General features: G+C 45.6%; 1 protein-coding gene and 1 long non-coding RNA gene across 8 annotated transcripts in view; one reads left to right on the forward strand and one right to left on the reverse strand.

The window, feature by feature from the left end:
• NTM (neurotrimin) overlaps positions 1 to 26,424 on the reverse strand; it is a 944,459-nt gene that overhangs the window by 32,042 nt on the left and 885,993 nt on the right. For all 7 annotated transcript variants that reach the window (XM_070457405.1, XM_070457409.1, XM_070457408.1 and 4 more), the window contains 2 exons: positions 3,098 to 3,232; positions 1,121 to 1,241 (listed from right to left, as the gene is read on the reverse strand). In XM_070457405.1, the coding sequence (XP_070313506.1) occupies positions 1,121 to 1,241; positions 3,098 to 3,232 (256 nt within the window). The remainder of the gene's footprint in view (positions 1 to 1,120; positions 1,242 to 3,097; positions 3,233 to 26,424) is intronic.
• On the forward strand, positions 8,445 to 18,593 carry LOC110127789 (uncharacterized). The gene is made up of 3 exons (XR_002310936.2): positions 8,445 to 8,709; positions 8,952 to 9,116; positions 17,302 to 18,593. It is a non-coding gene; the product is annotated as an uncharacterized lncRNA (long non-coding RNA).

Here is a 26,424-nt window from a genome sequence, read left to right on the forward strand (position 1 = left end):
TCCAGGTCCATCCAAGTTGCTGTAAACGGCATTATTTCACTCTGTTTTATGGCTGAGTAATATTCCATGGTATATACGCACCACATCTTCTTTGTCCATTCATCTCTCAGCGGGCACACAGGTTGATTCCATGTCTTGGCTAGTGCACCTAGCATTGCCGTGAACACTGGCCTCGTAAGTAAAGGACTCCAGGAGCTGGGGATGTTGAGTCCTGCGGGCAGCAGCTGGGATGCTCTCAATCTGCGTCTTGGCCTGGAGCTGCTCACCCTCTCTCCTTCCTAAAGTTGCCCTTTTTGCTGCTTTTTCCTCGGCTTCTCAGGCTCTCAGGCTCCTTCCCCCTGCTGTACCCCACATACACCCCAGGACTCTGCATTGCCCCCTCCCTGTTTTCACCAAGTTGTGTTCTGACCGCGGACAGCTCTTGCCCATCAACTGCTGTTCATCCACCTTAAAATAGCTTTTTGATGGCAGTAATTGCCTGGCTTTCGGAGCTGCTGAACCCTGTGCTAACACGCCATTTGATAACTCCTCGCGGTGACAAACTTCAGTGAATCAGGGCAAACATCCGGATGGCGGCTGCGACAACAGGAGGGGTCGGGGCGGCCCTTGTCTTTTCTCCCGCCGTGAGAGGACAGGCTCTGCACACAGCGAGGCCACGTCGGGTCACGGACACGTCCCCGCACCACTGAGTGTGTCTGGAATGGAACCAGAGTCCTCAGCCACGGCTGACTCAGCACCGGGAGCACTCCTGGCGCCTTCATGCAAGCCTGAGAATGCGTTAAAAATAGCTGCGGGCAGAACACATTATTTCCTAGGCCTATAAAAAATTCACAGGCTTTCCAGGGCTCCTGGTGGTCTTTCCTTTGACAGTCCATTTTCCTAAAGAAATAGTTTTTCTTAGGCTCGCTGACTGGCGAGTGATAGTTCTGCATGGCGGCATCACAAACACAGCTGAAGTTCATCCACATCAAGAAGAGACTGGTCTGGGTACTGTTTCTCCTTCACAGGCAGGAGGCGTTCAAGAGAGGACTTTGCAGGAATCCATTTGCGTCCGTGTGGAACCAGGGACCTGGAAGTGCTTCCTTCTTCTTGGGGGAGGGAGAGGGGGAGGGAGTCTTACCTTTTGTCATCCTTGTACCACTGGAATTCTGCCGAGGGAACCGCGGAGGCTTCGCACTGCAGGGTCCCCTTCTGTCCCACAGGCACGCCGGTCCCCTTAGCTTCTGAAATGTATGGAGGATCTACAAAGAGAGGACATTCGACAGCATCTCAAATGCCTCCCTCGATCTGTTTTCCACGCCCCACTCTAACTCTGGTCTCCACGAAGTGCTGGAGAATGAAGCCATCCTGTATTACCAAGGAAAGGCTCGCATGCACTGTCTCTGCTCCCCTCTGGACACCAGTGGAATGAGCAGGCATTTAGGCCTATTTCCTGTTTAAACTTTTCCACTTTCATACGATATAGCCAAAACCATCCACCATATGCCCCATGGCTTGACAGTACCTTTAATCTAGCCCTATAGATTTTCTGCACACCACGTTTTTGCCAGAGTATATAAGCTTGAACTATTCAATTCCCATCAAAAACTCAGTTGCAAGAAATAATAGTCACGGAGAATTGCCTGGGGGATATACAGATCCGTCATTCTTGGAGGTGTTCTACCCTGGACGCTTGAATCCAGCCAGAACAACTTTACCTAAGTATTCGGCCTGCTTTCATTCCAAGTCTTTGCCAAACCACCCTTGTCAATGCCCACAGTTGCACTGAAATGCATTATGAAAAAGAGCCACAGCCAACCACTGCATGACCGTTGCAAGCGGTGCTTGTTGGGCTCTATTTATAGGGACCTTAAAGTGAAATTATTTTTCAAGTCTCAGCACCAGAAAAAAGCAGTGCTTCTCCCAAGCAACAAATTCACTTTTATCTTATGGACATAAACCTCAAACCAAATGATGTTTCCTATCTTTGCTTTAGCACTTCGAAGCCAAATCCTGGACCCGCATCTGATCACCTCAGGCTATAAACTTCATGTGCTGATTTACCAATAGATTTCTTTTATTTCTCTACATAGGTTTTCCCCTTCTCTTACATCTCCTTACTCTTTAGGTTAATCTTTATTAACTGTAAATTATATCATTTTAAAGGGAAACTGTGGTAGGGTACAAAAATGGCATGATTGCTTCACCTGTTTCCTTGATTCTTCAAGTGCTTTGTGTTAATTAGGCTCAAATTGTAACAGAAACCAACATATTGAAGTAAAGAAGGAGTAAATATCAAACCAAGGTATTCTTCCTCTCTGTCCAACCCCACCCAAGTTTGGAAGGAGAAACTCTCCTTGTCTGCTGGTATAACTCTTGGATTCTATTCTGTCCTAAGAGCATCTGAAATTAGCACATCTGGGAAAACTTTCCAAATGTCCTAGAGACCCGAGTCAGGGTACCTTATGAGGAACCCAGAGAGAATGCATGAGGGCGCGGGGACATTGAGCAGCATTGATGTCAGAGAGAATTTGGATGGTGAAGGAAGAGGAGGGGTCCAGAGAAGTGGCCTCCAGCTTTTGGGGTTCAGTACTTCTATTAGCAAAAATCAGGTATGAGATATACCCTCTCACATAATATATGTGTATGTCTATCTATTTATAGTTCAATTGTGAATGTATACCATGTCCATCAACATAATTAGAAGAGGATGAGATAACATAAGTATACATAAACATAAATTATAACACTTCTTCCATACACATGCTTTTTATTTTTGCTCCCTATTAAGGAGATGACTGTCCAGAGAATGAGAAGCTTGGTGACATTATGAGTAAAAATGGGATTCAAAGACAAACTTGTATAAATTATGCATTGGATGTAATGTAATGATCTTTTAGGACTCTAAGTCAAGTTTTGGATTATATAAAATTACTTTCAGATCCCATTTATTTTCTTTAAGAGCTTAGAATTGTTGCTCTTGAAAGCAGAAAATGGCCAGTGAGGCTGCACCATGTCCTGCCCTGAGTCAGGGCTGGCACTGTGGTCCAGCTTTCTCTGTGGCCAGGAAGGCAGCATCTCCCGAAGGTGCTGGGTGGGGGCGCCTGAGACCACTTACAGTTCACGGTGACCTTGACTCTCCGCACCACTGGGGCCGCCACGTCGTTGGAGGCACTGCACTCGTAGTCCCCTGACTGCTCCCGGGTGATGCCCTGGATTTCCAAATATTCGTCCTCACTCACAAAGCCCACAGCTGCAGGAGAAGGGGTGAGGAAATAGGAAGAAACACAGCAAAGGCACAAGCTTAGCAAACCAAGTGTGGAGTGGTTATGTCTACAGAGCATCATGCTTATGCTCAGTCCAGATTCTCAGGATGGACTCCAGCTCTCCTGCCTGCCTCCCTTCTACCTCTTATATCACTAGCTTGTCCTTGGTTCCCCAGTGGACCAGGTACAATGCTTGTGCTCCTACCTGGACCAAGCACAGAGTCTGGAGAATTGCCGGTCCTCAATAAGTGATGAATAATGTCAATGTTCACCCTCCCCGAATCTCACCAAGCAGTCAGGCTCTGGGTCTGAGATAGGCACCCCCATCCCACCCCTCTAGGTCATCACAGAGCACACTGGGATGTCTGGAGGAACAAATGATAAACCGATTACAAGAAAGCACTTTGAAAGCACTACACACTTGTGGCTTTTCAAACCCTCTTTGAAAGCACTATACAGTTACCCTATGATTTGCCTGGAGGTCCAGACTCAGAGGATCAGGGCTCTGTTAACACAGTGTGGGGGGCTCATTCTGAGGGGAAGGGAAGAGGCACAGTGCTTCCCCCAGGGCATAAAACCTCTCCATAATGCTGCCTGTATCTGTGATGCAGAAACTAAACATGACAATAAAAAGAAACTGATGTCATACAAAGAATTATGTGTGTGGTATGTAAATAAGGAGAAGAGGGCATCAGAGGATGAGATGGCTGGATGGCATCACCGATGCAATTGACATGAACTTGGGCAAACTCCGGGAGTTGGTGATGGACGGGGAGGCCTGGCGCGCTGCAGTCCATGGGGTCGCAAAGGGTCAGACACAACTGGGCGCCTGAACAACAATAATGACATGTAAACAATGCTTATATTTGCTCTGTGATGTTACTAAGATCACCATTTTTATAACGGTAATAGCAGGGGTGATGACAATGACACAGAAGACAATAGCTCTCATACACAGAAGGACCACTGCCTGCCCAGAGTGGCCGGCACTCCTGGGTCTTGATAAGTCTGTCATCATCCAGACCTAGTCCAACCTGGGCATCCCCCAGGTGTCCTTCTGCCTATGGAACCTGTAGTATACACATAGAGGAGCTCCCCTGCCTGTACCACCTGCGGATAGCATCTGTCACAGCAGGCAAGCAAGAGTCAATCAATTCACAGGAAGAGCCAAGAACACGCTGAAAGTAGCAAGTAGGGCCCCAAAGTCCAGAATCTGAGAAGACAGTCAACATTAGCCCATAGAGACACATGGTCCCCACCAGTAAGCACAGTGTCCTTAATTGTCACAGTGGCCTTAATTGTCTCACTGCTCCCTAAGCATCTTTAGGGGAAAGAGCACTAACCTTGAACTGATGAAGGGTGGAGGAAACGAGGAGGAGAGGCTTAAATGAAGAGCTTGTGCTTCGTTTTATGTTGTCGTTGTTTATTTGCACCCACCATGAGCCTACATTTGTCAGATCTTCCCCACTAGATGCTGTAATTACTGTGCAGAGCATCTCGGACACTAGTGTCACACTTAATATTCCCATTAATTTTAAATGGTGGTCCTTGCTACATATGTGTGGCAATTGGTGTCATATTTTAATTAGGCTTGCCCTACACCATCTGAAATTAATAATAGCTCGAATTACCAGTGTAATTTATAAATTAACAGTGCCGTAGCATTAGGAGATAAATTAGCTCTGGACAGCTGTTTCTGGACTGAGCTCCAGTGTCAGGACAGTGGCTGGTAGGACCTCAGATCTCCTGGGAGGCTGTGATGACACCATCAAAGCAAGGAAACAAAACGGCGCAGGGTTCCCAGGTCCCTTGTTCTCTCCAACCACAGAGCATGCATCTGGTTTAATGCTGCCAATCAAACAGGTTCTTGTGTGACCACAGTAAGACTTAGAGGAACGAAACTCCGATGAACTTGCTATAGGAACATCAAAACGGAGAAGCTGAGGCAGGCAGAGAGGGGGATATTGCCATAGGGTGAAATGCAAGGGTGTAAATATTAGGGCAATCATAGTAAAAAAAAAATTCTCATGCTTTTTATGAGAACATTTTGCTACAGTATGTGAAATTTACAGTATTAATATCAGGCAATTTTATGTAGGGAAGGAAGTTGGATAGTTTAAGATTTGGGCAAAGTGTACATTTCCTACTGATCTACATCTGTATTACTAGAGGAAGAGAATTACACTAATATCCTGCAAAAACCAAAGAAGCTTAATTTTACTAACCTGTGTTCTCTAGAACAAATGGAGAATTAGAGAAAAAGTTCAGTCACTGAATTTGTTACAATATTGTTTCCCTTGCATGTTTTGGGTTTTTGGCCTGGAGGCATGCGGGATCTTAACCCCCTGACCAGTGACTGAACCCACACCCCAAGCATTGGATGACTCTGCACCGGAAGGCAAACTCTTAACCACTGGATTGCCAGCGAAGTCCCTACAGTTCAGTTCAGTTCAGTTGCTCAGTTGTGTCCGACTCTTTGCGACCCCAAGTACTGCAGCATGCCAGGCTTCCCTGTCCATTACCAACTCCTGGAGTTTACTCAAACTCATGTCCATTGAGTCAGTGATTTCATCCAACCATCTCATCTTCTGTCATTCCCCTTCTCTTCCTGCCTTCAATCTTTCCCAACATCAGGGTTTTTTCCAATGAGTCACTTCTTTGCATCAGGTAGCCAAAGTATTGGAGTTTTGTCTTCAGCATCAGTCCTTACAATAAATATGCAGGACTGATTTCCTTTAGGATGGACTGGTTGGATCTCCTCGAAGTCCAAGGGACTGTCAAGAGTCTTCTCCAACACCACAGTTTGAAAGCATCAATCCTTTGGTGCTCAGTTTTCTTTATAGTTCAATTCTCACATCCATACATGACTACTGGAATAAATATAGCCTTGACTAGACAAACCTTTGTCGGCAAAGTAATGTCTCTGCTTTTTAATATGCTGTCCAGGTTAGCCATAGCTTTTCTTCCAAGGGGCAAGTATCCTTTAATTTCATGGCTGAAGTCACCATTTGCAATGATTTTAGAGCCTAAGAAAATAAAATCTGTCACTATTTCCATTGTTTCCCCATTTATTTGCCATGAAGTGACAGGACTGGATGCCATGATCTTGGTTGTTTTAACGTTGTGTTTTAAACCAGTTTTTCACTCTCCTCTTTCACTTTCATCAAGAGTCTCTTCAATTCCTCTTCAATTTCTGCCATAAGGGTGGTGTTATCTGTATATCTGAGGTTATTGATATTTCTCCCAGCAATTTTGATTCCAGATTGTGCTTCATCCAACTCGGCATTTCGCATGATGCACTCTGCATGTAAGTTAAATAAGCAGGGTGACAATATACAGCCTTGACGTACTCCTTACCCAATTTGGAACCAGTCTGTTGTTCTATGTCCAGTTCTAACTGTTGCTTCTTGACCTACATACAGATTTCTCAGGAGGCAGGTCAGGTGGTCTGGTATTCCCATCTCTTGAAGCATTGTACACAGTTTGTTGTGATCTACACAGTCAAAGGCTTTGGCGTAATCAATAAAGCAGAAGTCCCTACACTTCCTGATTAAATTGGGTAAGGCATATGAAAATTAATATGTATAGATTAAAATGTTTATACATTTTAGCTTTCATTGTCATATTTTTCATCTTTCTCCCCAAATACTTTTTCTCAATTAGAAGCAAAAATATCAAAACCAGAGAGAAAGCTAGTATATATACATATATGGGTTTCCAAGGTGGCTCAGTGGTAAAGAACCTGTCTGCCGATGAAGGGGACACAGATTCGATCCCTGGTCCAGGAAGATCCCCTGGAGAAGGAAATGGCAAACCCACTCTGGTATTCTCATCTGGAAATCGAATGGACAGAGGAGCCTGACAGGCTACAGTCGATGGGGTCGAAAAGACTCAGAGATGACTTAGTGACTAAACATACATACATATACATACAAAACAAATAAAACTCTGAATCACCAGAAATGAGGTAACTATTAGTACTACTTAAACAAGCAAACAGAAAAGAAAAAAAAAAACACTTAACTGAAATCTGGATTTATAATGATTCAAGGAAAGTTTTCTTTTAGTAGCATCTGTGCTCTGGCTATGAAATGATCACTGCTTTGTCGCTCAAATGGAGAACTTATAAAAATATTGGAAGAAAGGCAAAAAGAAAACAGATCCACAGAGGCAGGACAGAGGCTGATGTCAGTAGAACTATATAGAATCATTGTTTGAATAGAGAATTTTAGTTGCCAGTCATACCTACGGAATCAGAATCTCCTGGGATGAGGAGTTTTAAAAATTCTCATGTATACTCAACGTTGGGAATTAGGGATTTAGGTCAGTCCTGTATTTTGTTATGTGGGAAGCTGAAGCTTAAAGGAGTCCAGGATCACATGTGTGGACAGAGGCAGTACACTGGGCCACAGGATGCCCCCACACCTATTAATCCCGCAGCTGTGAGTGTTTTCTAAGGGTGGTTTTATGCCTTGTTCACTGGTTTTATTTTCCATGTAATTGAAGCTCTTTAACAGCAGGGGCCATGTCTTGGGCATTTCTGGCTTTCAAGGCACTCAGGATGTAGTTTACATAATTGGAAGCTTGTCAACCTCTTTTTTCTTTTTATTTATTGCTTCTATGCTATTAATTTTATTTTAATTGGAGAATAATTGTTTTATGATGCTGCATCGGTTTCCGCTGTACACACGTGAATCAGCTATGCTGTTCTGTGCCTCGTGGCGCAGTCCTGTCCGACACTTTGCGACCCCATGGACCGTAGCCCACCAGGCTCCTCTGTCCATGGGGATTCTCCAGGCAAGAGCGCTAGAGCGGGTTGCCATGCCCTCCTCCAGGGAATCTTCCCAACCCAGGGATGGAACCTGGGTCTCCCACATCACAGGTGGTGGATTCTTCACCATCTAAGCCACCAGAGAAGCCCAGGAATACTGGAGTGGATAGCTTACCCCTTCACCAGGGGATCCTCCTGACCCAGGGGTCAGCTTTAAGTGCACACGCATCCTCTCCCTCTGGGGCCTCCCGCCCACCCTTCTCCTTCCCCGCCCCTCGAGGTTGTCACAGAGCCGCGTGCTGAGCTCCCTGAGGTGTACGCCAGCCTTCCACTAGCTGTTTATTTTACACACGGCAGTGGGCATGTGTCAACACTACTTTCCCTTCCCAACCCCTCCAACCCTCCCCTCCCCCCACTGTCTATAAGTCTGCTCTCAACATTCGCGTTCCTATTTCTATCCTAAAAGTAGGTTCATCCGCACCATTTTTCTAGTTTCCATCTATATGCGTTAATATACATACCTGCTTTTTTCTTTCTGACTGACTTCACTCTGTATAGCGGGATCTGGGTCCATCCACATCTCTACAAATGACTCAATTTTGCTCCTTTTTTATAGCTGAACAATATTCCAGTGTATATATGGATCATATCGTCCTTATCCATTCACTCTGTTCCCAAACAGCACCACCTTTGGTAATTATTCCTGACAAAATATTTGTATTTCCTGACTTTAAAAAATATCATCACCACTAGTGTTCTAACAATAGCCTTTCTTAAATATGTGATTTTAAAAGTTTTATCGAGTGTTTAGTATAATTTATATTTAATCTTGGGGCTGATTATTTCCTTGGGGGATGCATCCTTAATTTAAAAATGGAGATCAATGAGGAAATGTGATTTATCTAACAGAATTTGTTTTGCAACCAACTTTTCAGGAACAGAACTATTTCATTAAGTGGACTCTGACAATCCAAGGAGGGGAAGGAAGCAAATTGGAAACATGATAATTTCATTTCCTGAAGCTCCAGAGAAGCTTCATACTCTTCGGAGGACTTAAGCTCAGAAGTTTATAAGCCATGGAAGGATGAAAACTGCCCTGTGTAAGTAACACTCCTTTGGAAAAGAAACCCCAAGTTTCTGAGTTCATAGATTGGGCTTTGAAATCTGTATAACTGAAAATAATAATAGCCATGGTTATCATTTTTATCTCACCCGAGAAACACTTGTCAAGGAGAACAGCTGTAGCTATTGGAGAGGAGAAGGCACAGCTGTCTCCTTGCTTAATATTTTTATGGCATAAATAGGAGTTGAAATAAAAAAAAAATCACTGGACCTCAGAAACTAAGAGAAAAAACGAGTACAGAATTCTAGAATTCCAAATTTGGAATCGTTTAAAAAATTATTTCAAAGTCTGTGACTAGTCTAGTCTTAGACTTGTCTAGTCCTAGATTCATCTTCTAGGTTTGTCTGAAAGTGAAAATCACTCAGTCGTGTCTGACTGTTTGCGACCCCATGGACTACACAGTACCTGGAATTCTCCAGGCCAGAATACTGGAGTAGGTAGCCGTTCCCTTCTCAAGGGGATCTTCCCAACCCAGGGATTGATCCCAGGTCTCCTGCAGGCAGATTCTTCACCAGCTGAGCCACCAGGGAAAGCCCACCAGGGAAGATTCATCTAGTCCTAAACTAGTCCTCTAGACTCTGGTTCCCTCCTCCCTTTTGATTTGCATCAGGAAGTTTCTGTTCAATGCAGACTGAGCTTTGGGGAGAGCTGGGCACTGGTAAGAGGGTGTCCCTCCAAGGCGTCTTGAGTTTGAGCTGAGCAGTGCTGGAAGTTTTGTGCTTTGATGGAGGAAGCCATGGTTTTGCTCAGGTGCTGGGAGGTCTGGTCCACAAACACATGGTGATAGAAGCATGGTTAGTATCTTCAACAGCAGCCCTCGAAAGCCAGAGGACTTGTTTGAGGTTTGAGGGAGGAAGTGGTGAGGGCGGAACTAGAGAAGATGTGCTCAGGGAAGACATTAGAGGTGGGTGAGGGTGTTGTGAGATCCAGAGTCAGCAGCTGCCGATGGAGCAAGGAAGCCCTCCTCATCCCCTTCCACCACTCCTGCCGAGAACTCAGAGAAGCCTGGGAGCCCCAGCCAAAAACCCTTATAGCAGACGCTCACTCCACCTCAGCCTGAAGAGGCAGTGGTGGGGGCTGCATGGAGGGGGCCTCCGAGAACTAACAAGAGGTAAAGCCGGGGTTTCTCGGCATGGAGATGGGCCCTCAGGGCGATCTTAACCTGGTTCTGGGGGAATCCTGGGGCTGTGGGATCAGGCTGGGGGCTCGTGGGCTCCAGACAAAAGCCACTTCTGCTGTGACAGGGCGAGATGACCAGTGTCAAAAGTCATTTCTAAATATTAATACAATGTTTGTTACTGCTAAGCAATTGACACAGGAGAGCTTCCGAAGGACTGGTATTCAGCTGGAGCAAAATGGTTGAAGTGTTGATCTCAGCTCTTAGCCCCACTGGCCTTCAGCCGCACTGTGGGCAGGGGTGAGTTTCCATGTCTGCACATTGGCCCCCGCAGTCATCCTAGCTGATGGCTCACTCTGCATTCTTCTGATTATTCTTCTTTAAAATGGGAAAATGACACCAACGTAGAGGGTGGTTGTGAGTATTCAATAAGTATAGTAAAGTACTCAGTACACGGTAACCTCTGAACAACCGGCAGCTCTCATGATTATCCTTACTGACCCACAACTGATATGAGCATACTATAGTACTCCAGATCCTTGATATAGGAGCATCTCAATGTGAAAATGAAAGAATAATCAGATCCCTGCTTTTCCAGGGGGACTGAATCATAATAACTTTACAAACGATTTACCACAGATCCTGAGACTAGAAAGTTCTACTCTGTTCTCTTAAATTAGGAGATTTTGATTTAGATAATCAAAGTCTTGATTGATTGATTTACAAGGGTTACAATTCCTGGGGATCCTTTCTTCTAAGAAGGCAGGTGCAGTTGTATAGCCCATGTGAGACCAACTGGGGGCTTGAGAAATATCTCTAATTTCACAGGTAAGAATACAAGAACACACATATATACATGTAGATGCATGCTAAGTCACTTCAGGCGTGTCTCACTCTTTTCCACCCTATGGACTGTAGCCTGCCAGGCTCCTCTGTCCATGGGATTCTCCAGGCAAGAACACTGGAGTGGGTTGCCATTTCCTTCTCCAGGTCATTTTCCCAACCTAGGGATCAAACCCCCATCTCTTACATCTCCTGCACTGGCAATTACCATGTTGGAGAACTAACATAGCCACCTGGGAAGCGCCCCCGCCCCACCAACATATGAATACACACACACACACACACACACACATTAGAGGCTTCCGAGGTGGCTCAGTGGTAAAGAACCTGCCTGCTAGTACAGGAGACCCAGGAGACATGGGTTCAATCTTCCTGGGTTGGAAAGATCCCCTGCAGGAGGAAATGGCAACCCACTTCAGTACTCTTGCCTGGAAAATCCCAGGGACAGAGGCACCTGGTGGGGCTCAGTCCTTGGGGTCACAAAGAGTCAGACATGACTGAGCATGCGCATGTGCGCTCGCACGCACACACACACACACACACACACACACACACACACACACACACACATATACACACGCATGTATTTTTCTTGACCTTTCCTTTGGATGCAGATAGCTTGGCTGGTAGAATGGAGAGTCTAACAATCTCTCTAAGAATGCGTGTGTGAATGTCAAAGATCTCTTCAGGGAAAAGTTCTGGATTTTTCCTGCTCTTGCGCTGAGGTATAACTTCAAACTGCTGATGAGAATGTTATGCATCAAACACAGGGGCCAGTGCTGGGGAGTGGGGTGGGATGAGTTTTCCGGAGTCTCTGGTTCCCATTACAGGAGAGGAACCCTCCCTAAACAAACCCGCATTGGTTGCTGGGGAGAAGGAGCTGCAGTCCCTGCCCATGCCTGCCTGCCAGGCTAGAGTCGTCACTACTGCCGGTGGACTTCTCTTAGACCTGGAAACATCTCATTTCCCACAGCATCCCCACTCAGATGACAGAATCCCCCAAACCTTCAAATTAACCTCTTAAACTGATTCAATCATAAAGCAGTAATCAGAAATCCAATTAAATTTTCATAAACTGATTCAACTGTAAATTGCAAGACTATCTCTCAACCTATTGATCTATCTACTTATCTATGTACCATCCTTCTAATACATATCTATCATCTATATATCTATCAATCTATCTGCATACCTACCTATCTAGAGATAAAGGTAACAGCAAAACATATATTAAGAACTCATGTGACAGTTGAAACCAAATGTATGTTTATCAAAATATATGAATATGCATACATGAAATATATTTTATGGATATATAAAAAGAAAAGGGAATTCCCTTAATTTTTAAAGCAGGACACTTTCTGGGAATCATCTTTACATTTGTATTGAGAAGGAGCTGCAAACAAAACACAATTATATGAAAGTGATCCCTTCGCACTCTACCACACCAGGTCCCATATATCTCTGAGGCCCATCCCTTCCTTTAACAACAAGCTGTTTTTGCAGACCCGGCTCCAGCAACCGGTTGGGCTCTTGGAGTTGTGTGCCCCTCTGCTGCCTGCCTTTTCACAAGGAACCCCAGCTCAGGTTTGCATGTAGACCGTCTATTACGGGGGATGGTTTCAAAGTCAGAAAATGCACAGCTGGAGGTTTAGAGTTTGCAGCTTGATGTCTGGAACCTGGATGTTTGTAATGGTGCAGCTGATGGCTGCTAAAAAAAAAAATTAAAAAAATAAGTGAAGGAATCAGCTTTTGATTTGTAAACTCAGCCAATTTGATCTGAAAGACATTGATAGGGGATAAATATAGAACTCCGCAGTGTCATATTACCTCGAACGTCGGCTGTTTGCTTTCTCTTTTTCTAAATCCCTAGAGATATAAACCAGGAATGAGGGCTGTGGGATGTGAAGTTGCTTTGAAAATCCTTGTCCAGATTAATTTAATGGATTTTTTTTTAAGATTCTTAATGGGTTAAGGTTCCAGGCTCTATTATGCACACAAATGGTCAGAAGTCCACTTGCAGGGGGTCACTGCAGCCACCTCGTCCTGAGTTGCCTTGGGAAAGCAGGGCTGTCTGTGTTTAGCCATGAAGACGATTTCTGGATTAAGAGCAGGGTTTTTTATCTGAAAACTAGAACTCCAACCCTACGGGTTTCTGAAGCTACGGAAATGACATCATGCACGTATGCCTCTGTGTGTGTGTGTGTGTGTGTGTGTGTGTGTGTTTTATACAAAAGATTCTATTTCTTTCTGAAAAGAGGTCTAAAAGGAGTATAGAACCCAGAAAGATTCATATTGACCCCTCTGTGGTCCTGTGGTTCATCTAACAGTGACTGCACAAAACCAAGTCTCTATCAGCCTCCAGTCTTAGAAAGAAAAATGAAAAAACTTCTTAAAATATAACTGATGATTGGAAGAAGGAATAACTCTAGGAGTAAAGCACAGCCTTGTGTATATGTTAAATATTTTGTAGAGGATGGAAAGTGAAGTAACTTATAAATCATCCTTTTGAAGAACAGGCATGCAGATCTGAGCAGTGCTTTGTTCACTAAACAAGAGGAGTTCTCCTCCCACCCAGACTTAGGAGGAAAGAAGTGTAGTGGGCAGGGTTCTGTTCCTTCCCTGAGACCCACGACCACTGGAGGCCAATGAGAGGCCTGCTGGACACGGAGGGAGCACTGGTGATGTACCAAGCAAACAGGCTGTGAAAACATCCCTCCTGGGGGAAGGGAGAGAGAAGAAAGCTGGGATGGGATCAGATTTATAGTTAAAATAATCCAGTGAATAAATTCAGATCAGATCCTGAGAGGAAGCTGCAAGGGTCATCAATGCTGGAGCTGGAAATGCCAGCCTGCACTTCTGGTTGGCCCAGGGAGGAGATGGGGACACAGGCTACCCACAAGGGTAAGAGGAAGCCTGAGGATGTAGGATTATTTGGGTCCAGTGAGAAAGAGAGGCATGGTGAAAATCTTTGTTTACACTAGATTTGATTATAGGCTTTGAACATATTTAGGGCTTCCCTGGGGCTTCCCTGGGGCTTCCCTGGGGGCTCAGAGGTTAAAGCGTCTGCCTCCAATGCCGGAAACCCAGGTTTGATCCCTGGGTCAGGAAGATCCCCTGGAGAAGGAAATGGCAACCCACTCCAGTATTCTTGCCTGGAGAATCCCATGGACAGAGGAGCTTGGTAGGCTACAGTCCACAGGGTCACAAAAGAGTTGGACACATCTAAGAGACTTCACTTTCACTTTCACTTTGTAGCTCAGCTGGTAAAGAATCCACCTGCTATGCAGGAGACCCCAATTCAATTCCTAGGTCGGGAAGATCCACTGGAGAAGGGGTAGGCTACCCACGCCAGTATTCTTGGGCTTCCTTGGTGGCTCAGCTGGTAAAGAAGCTGCCTGCAATGCAGAAGACCTGGGTTTAATCCCTGGGTTGGGAAGATCCCCTGGAAAGGAATCAGCTACCCACTCCAGTATTCTGGCCTGAAGAATTCCACGGACTATGTGGCCCATGGGGTCGCAAAGAGTTGGACATGACTGAGCGACTTTCACTATCACTTTTGAACATATAACATAACATAATCATCTTTGCAAATAGTTCTCAAAATCTACCCACCACCAAATCTACCTGCTACTGAATCACTGGCTGAGATGCAGGCACATCCTGCCTGGCTGTCTGGGACCGCCTCCCTCCTCGGCTCCGAGTGGAACTCCACACACAGGTGGGCCTTCAATCCCATCACATAGAAGTGAAGAGAGGTGGAGGAAAAAGAGGAGCTTATTTACTCTTTCACAGGTTCCACTGCTAAGGTTTCCTTCCATCTCTCTTCATCTCACACAAAATCTAAACATAGGCATGCACACCTGCGTGCGGATGGAGCACAATGTAAGAAAACAAGACAACTATGATTTGTCAGGACAAACTCGGTGCTTCTGAGCCCTCATCATGGCTCTTTCTTTTAGGAATTACACAGCCTTGAGTACACTGCTGAGCCCCAGTTCCCTTGTTAGTGACATGTGGAAATGCTTTTATTCCTCCTTCCTAGGTTGGGTCTGAGAATTGTATGAGAGAAATTGAGCAAATTCTTTTTAGATTCTTCACAGAAGGATCTAAAAGAGTCAGAAAGAACAGATTCTAGGAGCAATTTGGCAATTTGATGGCATCTTATAAAGTCCCCTCCTTAGCTCTCCTCTATCTCCTCCCCTTGATCAATCTATACTCTGAATCCCGTGTCTACAGTTTAAATAACCAGTTCTACTCCCAATTTCCATGTCCATGTCAGCATCCCAGGACAATCTGCTGACCTTTGTTCCTGGAACTGCCAGGATAACACCCCTCATGTGTCTCCCAGACACCCCGGGTTGAACCATCATTCACCCCTCAAACCTGCACTTACCCTGCGTCTGCTAATTTCTGCTGGTGATGGCGCTTCTTCCCCATTCTCCCAGGATAAAATAGAGTCACATTTAATTCCTACTTTTTCACTCAGTCCCTCCCTTCCATCAACAAATCTAGTTGTTTTTACCCCCTTTATAGTTTTCAAATCTATTTTCTTCTTTCTCGCACACTGTTAACTGTGTTAACTCAATGCCAGTTACCTACTCTGGATTATTACAATCCCTTCTCCACTGTTACCCATTCCTCCAGGTTATTATATTTAGTATTGGTCCCCAAACGATCGCAAAACCAAAACAAAACAAACCTCACCTCCCCCATCCTTAGCACCTTGTCCTGCTCCACTCCTTTCTGAGCTGGCTCTCATCCATGTCTTTAGATTCTGTTCCCAGCTCCTTTCTCCCCCCACCCACTAATGCACCATGAAGTTCCTACAGACTGAGCTGTTTACCTGTGCTTTGCATCCTCTTCCTTTTTGCCTTCAAAACCATCTTAGATATCACTCCTTTGGGAACCCTTTCTTGCAATCAAAATTCCTTACCTCCTCTCTACAGTTTATTTATTTATTTATTTGCCTCTAGTGTTGCACCAATCACAGTGCATTGTTATATAATTGCCTGTGTTTACCCCACTCGAATTTATAAGACAGAAGGGGATTTTATTTATCCTTAGCCTCAATATGTATGGCAGCATTGAACACACAGAAGTCACCAAATGATCATATGGTCAAGACTGAATGAATGAAGTAACTGACTATAATTCTGGTGACTAGTCTGGCTCTTGTAATGAACTATTCAAACCTTCTTTAGTGACTTTTAAGAAACCAGCAGAGATCTTTTAAGTTTAATATTTCTTTTGATACAGAACTGGACACATAAAAGTGTCCTTGATGTGTCCTAATCTCCTAAGGTTAAATAATTTTATTGCACATTTCCTAAGGGGGAACTAAAAAGCCTTCATCAAGCGAGACCTGGAGTGAATAAGAAAAGAGCTTGGTTTGTCCATCTCCACAAATACCCCTCATTAAAAGCTCTTGTAGCTCAGGCCCCTGCTTCCTCCGAATGAGTTAGGATGCAGCAGGTTTCAGAAGTGTCTAATCAGAAGTGTCTCAGAGAGTCTTCTTATGGCATCATCAATTGGGTTGCATTTTTTCCCGAGTGGAATCAGCTTGGTGATTCAGCTCTGTCTATATGCAATTAGCAGTGGAATGATTGCAGGGAACGTGATTAGGCTCTCTACCTTCCTGGAATGGGCAGGCAGGGAAAAAGTGCTGCCGTCCACACAAAACAGGCCTCTGCAGAGGCACCGGCAGCCTCCGCAGCAGAAACACTAACAGGCGCTCTGATAAGAGCTCTAGGCAAGGAATGGAAGCTGGCAACAGGGATGTGGACACAAGCAAGGACTTGAACTTGAACTTGACCTAATAGGGCAAAACCATGATGGAGCATCAAAACCTCCCTGAAAAACCTCAGCACCTGCTTTAAGGGGGTTGACACCTACAGTGCACAGAGATGCATGTGACCTCCCTGGCCCCTTCCTTCTCTGGAGCCCTGAGCTCTGCTTGCCCTGAGGGCGCTGAGTTCTTCCCCTCTCTGCCTCTCTGCAGCTGCTCTGCTTAGATGGTGTTAACTCCCAGCCCCCTGGTTCCCTTCCAACCTAGTCACTCTTTTCCTCTCCCACAACCCCAAGACATGGGATAGAGGAATACTTTTGTTTGATGACATTGGTCCTTGAAGTGAAAAATCTAACAACGGTAACTGAGGGAAAACAAGTTATTCTTTATTTCTGTTCTAATTCTCTTCTTCAGCAGACTAACTACCACATCTGAGACCTGACTGCTGGCACCTTCCATGGTGGAGGGGAGGAGTGGACCGGAGCTCGTGAATCGACCAGTGAAGTCAGCAACTGGTGAAGAAAGCGGGCAGAGAGAGACAGAGACGAAGCGTAAGCAGATGATAAAATGACACGTTAAACAGAGAAAGCAGGGAGAACGAAAGCTGTCTGTTGAAGACAGTCAATCAGTAGTTCAGGTAAATCAGAAGCTCGCTCCCACAACTGCTCTGTTCTCATCAAAGCTCAAAGCCACTGCCAGCCCCGTGGGAGGACTTGGCCATAGCCAGGCTTGTATGAAGCCTGTGGCTACAGCTGACTCCCAGACCTCACCTGAGTGTCCTGTGATGCCTTGAAGACCCCAGCATCAGCCCAAGGAACCTCCCTTCTCTGTGAGGCCCTCATCACTGAGCCTCTAGAACAGGGTCAGCACACTTTTTTTGACCATGTGGCAAATATTTGAGACCTCCCAAATATGTGAGGTTATACTGCCTGTGCAGGGACTTCTGAACTCAGGCACTGTCCGTCCAATGCAGCCACGAGAAAGAGCCAGAAGGAGTGGGTCCCACCAAAGTGGATTATGCACAACAACATTTTCATGTCACAGCATCTTACTGCGTCACAAACTATTCCTCTTCTTTTGATGGACATTCAGCTATTTAAAAAACATAGGAAGACATTCTTGAGGGACACACAGAAAATGGGACTTGGCCGTGATGGGACTTGGTAGATGGGACTTGGCCGTGAGCTGCAGTCCCCTGGCCCCTGACGGGCATGTCTCCTGATGGACGTGTCTGACCTCTCCAGTTGTCTCCTGTTCCCCGTTGTCCCCATGCCACATCGTTCCCTAGACTACTTCCTCCGCCTCACCTCCACACTCTTTCAGACCCTTCCATCTGCACACTGGACCTGCTCTGCACAATCTCTGTCATCCTCTGCTTTTCTTGGAGATTCACCTCCCACCATTGACATCCTGGGTCTGGGGGAGTGGATGTCCCTACAGACCAGTCCTGTCCACTGGAGGCTATAGGTGTATTTGATTCTTTTTTCGTATCCTTGCTCTGCCATGGAAATTCTAGACTCCATCTTTTTAAACCTGGTGCCTCCCCTATAATTTAAGGGGTATGACATACATATCTGACTCTGCAGCCCCATTTCCTATTATTCGTAGTTTCCATTTTCCTACATCGATGGTTTATCAAAGGCAGGGCGGTGGGAATGTCTGTTCCTAGATATCGTTTAAATTCACACAAGCACGGTGATAATAAAAAGCCAAACTGATTTAATTAGTTATTGTCAGTATCATCAATTCTAATGACAGCATTCACAGTTCCAGTTATGAGGGAGTAAACACACTTTACCTGGGACTTCCCAGGTGGCACTAGAGGTGAAGAATCAGTCTGCCAATGCAGGAGACTTAAGAGACTCGAATCACATCAAACTGGATTTGATTCCTGGATTGGGAAGATCCCCTGGATCTGGAATAGGGCATGGAAACCCACTCCAGTATTCTCGCCTGGAGAATCCTATGGACAGAGGAGCCTGGTGGGCTATAGTCCATGCGGTCACAAGAATCAGACATGACTGAAGCCACTTAGCATACATGCACACAAACACACTTTACCTGATCTCCCCTGCTCATTTACAACTAGACAAGAAACATTAAAAAAAAAAAAACCCAAGGATTCTGAAAAGGAAAGAATAGAAGGTAGATGAAGGGGAGAATCGAAACTTGTATGAAGAACACCATAGTGGTAAATTTCTTGATATTTTTCTTCCTCTTTCTTGGCTTGACTCAGAGCAGTCAGAATCTAAAACTGCGTAGAGGATGCTAACAGAAAAACACCATGATAAGCCCTTGCTTTCTGGTCTGAGAAAAGGAAAGGGAAAACTTTCAAGATGGAGAGATATTACTTTTTAGTTTTGTTATTGGTTTTGTTCTTTTTCCCCTCTCCTTGCCCTGTGGTAAACCTTGGTCCCAAGGCTAAAGTCCAGGAGCAATGGTAGCAGGCTCAGAGGCCACCTAAAATTGAGGACAAAACAGAAAAACAACCAAGATCTTCTCTGTGACCTGGGGTACTAAGGGAACTGTGTTCAGAAGAACAGAAGGAATTTCAGCCATAGTTTTCTCCTCTCTTTCCCCGCTTTGCCCTGCAGTTTGACTTGCCGTTACAAGAAGTGAGGGACATTCACAGGAGCTAAGACTTCTGCTTTCCAGCCTGCAGGCAAGGAAGGGGGACCCACGGAGCCAGCCTGTGGGGGGAAATCTCAGAGAGAAGGGAGCTCACACGAAGCTTGTGAGCAATCTCAGGCTCACCACTGACCGTGTGTGGAACTCACCCAGGACAGTATACCAAGGGCTTCGAGAACTAAACTATGGTTCATGCCTCCACTCAGGATCCTGGCTGGCCAGTGCACAACAATCTTCTGAGACTGCCAACACTTTGAAATCAGAACTAACATTGGAGCCACAGGAGCAGGCGGGCCAGGACTGTGGTGTGAACCTAACTGGTCCAGTTGACTGCTAAGACTGGGTCGATTCTACCTCCCAGGGTATTCTCAAAGGATTTTAACCAGATTGAGAGTCTACTAACGTAATATTCAAAATGGGCAGGATACAATCCATTAATAATCACACAAAGAACAAGGAAAAGCTAAACAATTCACTAGGGAAAAGACCATTAACAGAAGCCCACCCAAAGAAGACCTAGATGTTACAATGATCAAAGACTTTAAAGCAGCTAGCATAACTGTGTCCCATGACATAAAAGGTAGCACTCTCAAAAGGAATATGAAAATAGAGAATTTCCACAGAGATCGAGAAGCCATAAACAATAGAAAAATGAAAATATTTAGAACTGAATTTCAGATATTCACTGGATAAGCTCAACAGTAGAATGAAAACAACAAGAGTCAAGAGTCAGTGAACTTGAAAACAGATGAGCAGAATTCATGTCATCTGAACAGCAGAGGTTGGGAGAAGGGTAAGAGCTTGATTACAAAAGGGCAAGATGATTCATGTCACGTACTATGTCCAGTTCTGGGGGTGGTGGGTGCATGAAGCCGAGCATATGTTAAAACTCACAGACATGCACACTACAAAGTGCAGATAACTTTAGTAGCTCACAAAGTGTGTGGAATAACATAGGTGCCAAACAAACTTCATCGCATGTCAGAATCTTGGCTGTCCTCAAGTTTTGCAGCTTCTTAAAATTGACTTGTCCTTTAAGTAAATCTGGATGGTCTATGCGCTGAGAAACCTGACATTCCTTCAAATAACTTGTGGATTCTTAAGACGCTCACACCCCTCTTGACCTTAGGAGTCTTGGTTCTGGATTCCACTGAAGGTCACATTCTCCACCCCATCTTGGGTCCTTCCCCAGGTAGCTCCCTCTCCACTGGTTGGGAAACTGTCTGCTTCAGTTCCCAGAGAAACACTGATTCTAGGCTCTGTGCACACACACAGTGCTAATGGTTTTCTCAAAAAAAGAAGATTATACTCCACAAAGCATATAAAGTAACTGAAATTTTACATTTCAACAGTCTGGTCTCCAGGGATGACATACATTATCCCCATCAACCACAGAAATGTTTATTGGATAAACTGCCCACATTTTTCTTCAATATTTTTCAAAATAGATGTATAAGACTCCAAAGACATCCCCAGAACATTGTCATTTTCTTTTTATTCATATCGACGCTCCTGGGCATACACAGACCCCAGATAGTAAGCTCATACATTTGTCAGTTCTTAAGACAAACTCGCCTGCATGCCCACACATGCATATATGTTAGCACATTTTCTTTCTTTATTTAGCAGAATACTTAACTTGCCATTTATTTCTCTGTAAATCTATTTCTCAGATGTTCCATGTTGGGGAACATTCATGGAATCCCAAGATCCTGATTCATTAGCACTTGACTTTCTATAATGATATTCTCTAGGGGTCATTCAGTTTCTCAGATCCTGTTTTCAATCCTTTCTGGTGTTTCATTTTTTCTTACAAACCAGATCCCCCCCACCCGCCCCGGAACTCAGAGAACTTCAACCTCATATGCACTCCCAGTGTGACATATACACGGGCTGAGGTTCCCTCTGCTGGGTGGCACACACACCTGGCCTGACACGCCATCTAGCACTACATCAAAGAAGGCTCCTCCCAGTCATCGGGAGAAATGTCCCCAAACAGAACTTCTGAACTGAGAGCTCCATGTCTCTTGCATTATTCATTCTATCTGTTATGAAAACGAAGTGTTCGGAAAGCCTAGGATATTCCACTTACCAAAACTCATGATTCTGATGATGACCACTGTGACTGTATGTTATTTGTGCATGAGAACATCACTTGGCCCTACACCTAGCAGAACGGAGACTGGCCTTGCCTCCAGGGCTTAAAACTGGGGAGACAGATCTGACTCTGAAGAACAATCCAAGAGGCTTAGACAGGATAGTCTCTGTTATCAAGTGCCTGAGGGGTCCAGAGAATATTTTGAAGAATAAATACACACTAAAGTGGAACTTGGGTTTCCCTGGTGGCTCAGTGGTAAAGAATCTGCCTGCAATGCAGTAGACACGGCTTTGATCCCTGGGTCGGGAAGATCCCCTGGAGAAGGAAATGGCAACCCACTCCAGTATTCTTGCCTGGAGAATCCTATGGACAGAGGAACCTGGCAGGCTACAGTCCCTGGGGTCACAAAGAGTCAGAGGTGACTGAGCGAATGTGCCCACACACAAGGAAGAATTTAAAGGAGGAAGTCTTTGTTCGCAAATCAGGGAGAGGTTTCCTATGGTGGAGTCATTTCAAAAGGAAGTCATTTCAAAAGGTGCTTCTTCACAGCACCCAAGAAGAAAAACATCTCGAAGGAAGGATGAGCAGGCAGACGCAGAGAAGAAGCAGAGAAGCATGGTCCTCCAGGTTCCCAGCGAGTCCAGGGACCAACAGCAGGGCCTCCTAAATGTGCCATGTCCACAGGTGGTGACACTGTCCGGGGGGCTGAGGGGTGGTGGCTGGACACCCCCCCCCCCCACCACAGTGCTGATGTGCAGTGTTTGAGGCTCTCCCTTCCTCTCTGTGCCATCAGACCCTCCGGTCATTCTGAGGACCAAACATGCCCTCACATACTCAAATACACCCCAGGGACAGTGCCCCCAGCAGAGAGCCTTGAGTGCAGAGTTTCTTCAGGCGTGGTGATGAAGCACAAAAAGTTCCAGCTGCAGTCACACAGCAGAGAGACAAGAGCACGTGGGACCAAGCTGCCCACTGAGGGGCCAGGGGTAGCGGCAGGATGGGGGGGGGGGGGGGTTGGTCTGTGATTCTGTGTTCTCCCTCTTGGCATCCTTGGAGGCGCTTCTGGGGTACTCCTATGCCTCCTTCCTTCTGATCTTCCAGCCCTTCAGACAATACCCTCGTCCAAGAAAGGACCAGAAACACAACCCCTTTTGAAAAGAACAACCAGGCATTTAAACTGCTTTTCCTGTGATGGATTCCGGAGCAGCAGCTGCAACAGACAGGGGTGTCCCGCCGTCAGTCCCCTGGCTGCTTTAGCTGAACTGTCACTGGGCTATCTGGGCAGAGTCCCTTATGTTCCCTCTGAAACAAGAGGGGAGGGTGTGAATGTCTACCCTACATTCTATAGATGTGCTTAAATGTTTTAAATATATGGACATATTCTGTACAGTGTAGAATGCTGCAGAGCTACGAGAAGCTATTAATTCACAGAACCCAGACACTCACAGTGAAGGTACTGATTAATGGTCCATTGCTAGCCAGTGGCCAAGCCTCTGGGGTCAGCCGTTGGGGTAATGGGTCCTCCTTGCAGGGGACGATGCTGAGATTGCAGGTATCCGCCAGCGCCGCCTACCTGGGGCCCATGCTGTGTTCAGCTCCACCGGTCTCAGGATGCAGCAGGGTAAGCTGGAGGAGGGGCATCCACAAAAGGACCATCTGCAAGAGGGTGGCTGTGCCTGGAATTGCAAAGACCCCGGTGCAGCGAGACTCATCTGTCAAGGCCGGGCCAGGGGCCGACAGCTCGAGGACTGGCAGCAAACAGGGCTGGAGCAGAGACAGGAAGATTCATTTCTTCCTGAGAAAGGAGTGTGCTGTGAAGAATAAATCATTTCTGAGCGGCCACTGGACCCGGGAGCGAAACTTGTTTTGTGAATTTGGTCCCAGGGGAGCCCTGGGGGTGCTGCTCAAGGAGCAGCAGAGCTGAGCAGGGTGGGTGATGTTGTATCACAGAGCAAGGCCAGCCAGGTGTTGCGGTGGCCACACCTGGCTGCATCTGGCAGCAGGAAGTGAGGTCACAGCCTGGAGAGGAGGAAGGAGAGACGGGGCCAGGGAGGTACCAGCTGGCTCAGGGCTGCGATGGAGAGGGACAGACTCAGCCAGCGGAGGGACTTTGTTCCACTTTTTAAAAGATGTTCATGGCAATTTACATGTAGGAAATGGCAACCCAATCCAGCACTCTTGCCTGGAAAATTCCATGGATGGAGGAACCTCGTAGGCTACAGTCCATGGGGTCGCAAAGAGCTGGACATGACTAAGCAACTTCACTTTCACATGGCAATTTATAAAAAGGCTCAAAAGGATGAGAAGAGAGAGATAGAAGGAGGGTCCCAGAGCAGTGCCTTCTGATGTTCCTGGGATCACAAAGTGGAGGGTGGGGGCTGTGGGGCATGACCACCCAGGATAGCATCCAGTTCATGCCCAGGGGAAACCATGAAGCAGACAGAAGTCAGGGTCCAGTCCTGCAAGGGGTAGGATGGAAGACCAAGATGCAGGCAGGCTGGAGGGGACAGCACAGGTGGGAACCTTGATCCTTCACTTGCTTCTCCTGCTGTCCTGGGGGTCGGGTAGCCCCACCCCAAACTCTGCCCTCCCCTCCGGCTGCCCAGGGGAGCCAACCTGCATCCATTTGTAAGCTGCGTTTCATCAGCATGTCCAGGTGGCAAAACCAGGAGCTCACACTTCTGAGTACTTGGGTCCTGGTGTCTCTGAGTCAGATGAGTGTGGCATTTGTGTGGCTGGGCATTCAGGGCAGGCTCTTGGGGCCCTGGAGGAAAGCCTGCAGCCCCTACACACCTTGCCTTCCCCTGATGGGCAGCAGGGAAGGAGTCAGCCGTGGGGAGGAGGGCAGTCCTGGAGCTGGGGAGGCCGAGGGCCGGGAGGGACTGGGGTTACAGCTGAGAGACTGAGAATAGGGCTCTGTAACAGAGAGAGCTGCCTAGAGGAGAAAGTTAGACATCACAAGGCGTATACAGGAATTTTTTTTTTCTTTTTTGTATCTCACATCCTCTAGGAATGTAACCATGATGCATGTATCTTCATATTCCAAATTTTCCATCCAAATTCACGCTCACACGTTAACAGGCATCCTACTTGGGACATCTTCCCAAACTCTTTGATCTCCTTCGATCAGGGTGCTGTAGGAGCTGCCTTTCTTTACAAAGACACTGGACCTCAAACCCTGTGATGGGACATTCAATCCCGGCTTCTCCAATAGGGGGCTCATTAGCTGGAGTCACTCACCTAGGATTACTGGGCTAGTCAAGGGAGGTTACAGCTTTCCCAACTTGGAAATAATTAGGAGTTATGGATTAACTGGGCTTCCCAGGTGGCTCAGTGGTAAAGATCTGCCTGCCAATGCAGGAGAAGCGGGTTCTATCCCTGAGTTGGGGAGATCCCCTGGAGGAGGAAATGGCAACTGTAGTACTCTTGCCTGGGAAATCCCATCCATGGAGTTGCAAAGAGTTGGACATGACTGAGCACACATGTGGTAGCATGGATTAACTAGAAAGTGTATTTGTATCCTCTCTAGTAGGAACTGCCCATGTCTCATTTCTTCCAATTCCATACCAGAATGTCAAGGTATGTTGTCAAAAGTATGCAACCACACATGTATGCAATTAGGTAAAAGTTATACATACTAGTCTAACACACACACACACATACACACACACACCACTTGTACTTAAGAACTTACAGGAGCACACAGGTATTCATAGGCACTGATAAGATTTTGTATAGATTTTGTTCAATTGACTAAGTAGGCAATTAATCGTCTTATCTCCCCTACCTACAGATTTGTTTTAAACCATCTTCTTTCCACTGTAAACACAAAGGAAAACTTCACGCCAGTGGAGTCTAAATATCCCCAGGCGTGAATTAGTCTAGTTGGAATTAATGTTTCACCCCATTAGGAGCAGATATTCTTTGGAAGACATGAGATTTTTTAAGACGTAAGCTGATCATGGAGACTATTTCTGCACAGGGAGGTGTTTTAGACAAAAATCTTTTATTTGGGGTGGGGGTGGGTGTTGTTACCTGAAAGCTCCTAATAATCACCATTATCCATCACCACAAAAAATGTGTCTTTGTGTAAACATGGAAACCAGAATAATTTATAGCTCTTTCAAGTTACCTGCTTGCTTCTAGACACAGCTCGTCCCCAAACAGCTCTAGCTCAGCTCCTCTGATGACAAGAGGATTTCTGAAGAATATTTCATGGAGATTTTTTAAATGTTTACAACAATGCAAATATCGATGCCCCAGCCCAGTCAATATCACAATTTATTGTCCTTCAATATAAACACCAAGCCGGGCTCCCTATTGGTCAATATTTGCACTGGGGTAAATAAATCTTTATACCGACTTCAGCCGATGTCAATAGATACTTATTCCAGATAAGTAAAAGTAAAAACAGGAAGCATTATTTATTTTTTTTTTTAGGTAAAATAGCAACTAGTTACATAAAAGCCCTGCGGCATTTCTAAAATATCGATACGGAGTTACTTTTGGCAGAACAACATCACAGTATGATAAGATGGGAGCCTGAATCACACTGGTTGAAATTTTAGAAGCATGAGTTAATAAAAATAAATTTCTTCTGTGTTATTAATATCACAGGGTTTTTTTTTTTAACTTGAAAGCATTCTCAGTTCTCCTGTTCTTTTTACCACATGTGAGGTTAATTTTTAATATTAACTGTAACTGTGAGAATTCACAGGACTTTGTTCCCAAGTGCTTCCTAAATTATGTGATTAACCCTTACTCCAAACTGAAAAGGAAAAAGTGCCCAGGCTTGACCTCTGTGTGGGTGA

The sequence above is a fragment of the Odocoileus virginianus genome, chromosome 28 (assembly GCF_023699985.2).
Source record: "Odocoileus virginianus isolate 20LAN1187 ecotype Illinois chromosome 28, Ovbor_1.2, whole genome shotgun sequence".
Taxonomy (NCBI): domain Eukaryota; kingdom Metazoa; phylum Chordata; class Mammalia; order Artiodactyla; family Cervidae; genus Odocoileus; species Odocoileus virginianus.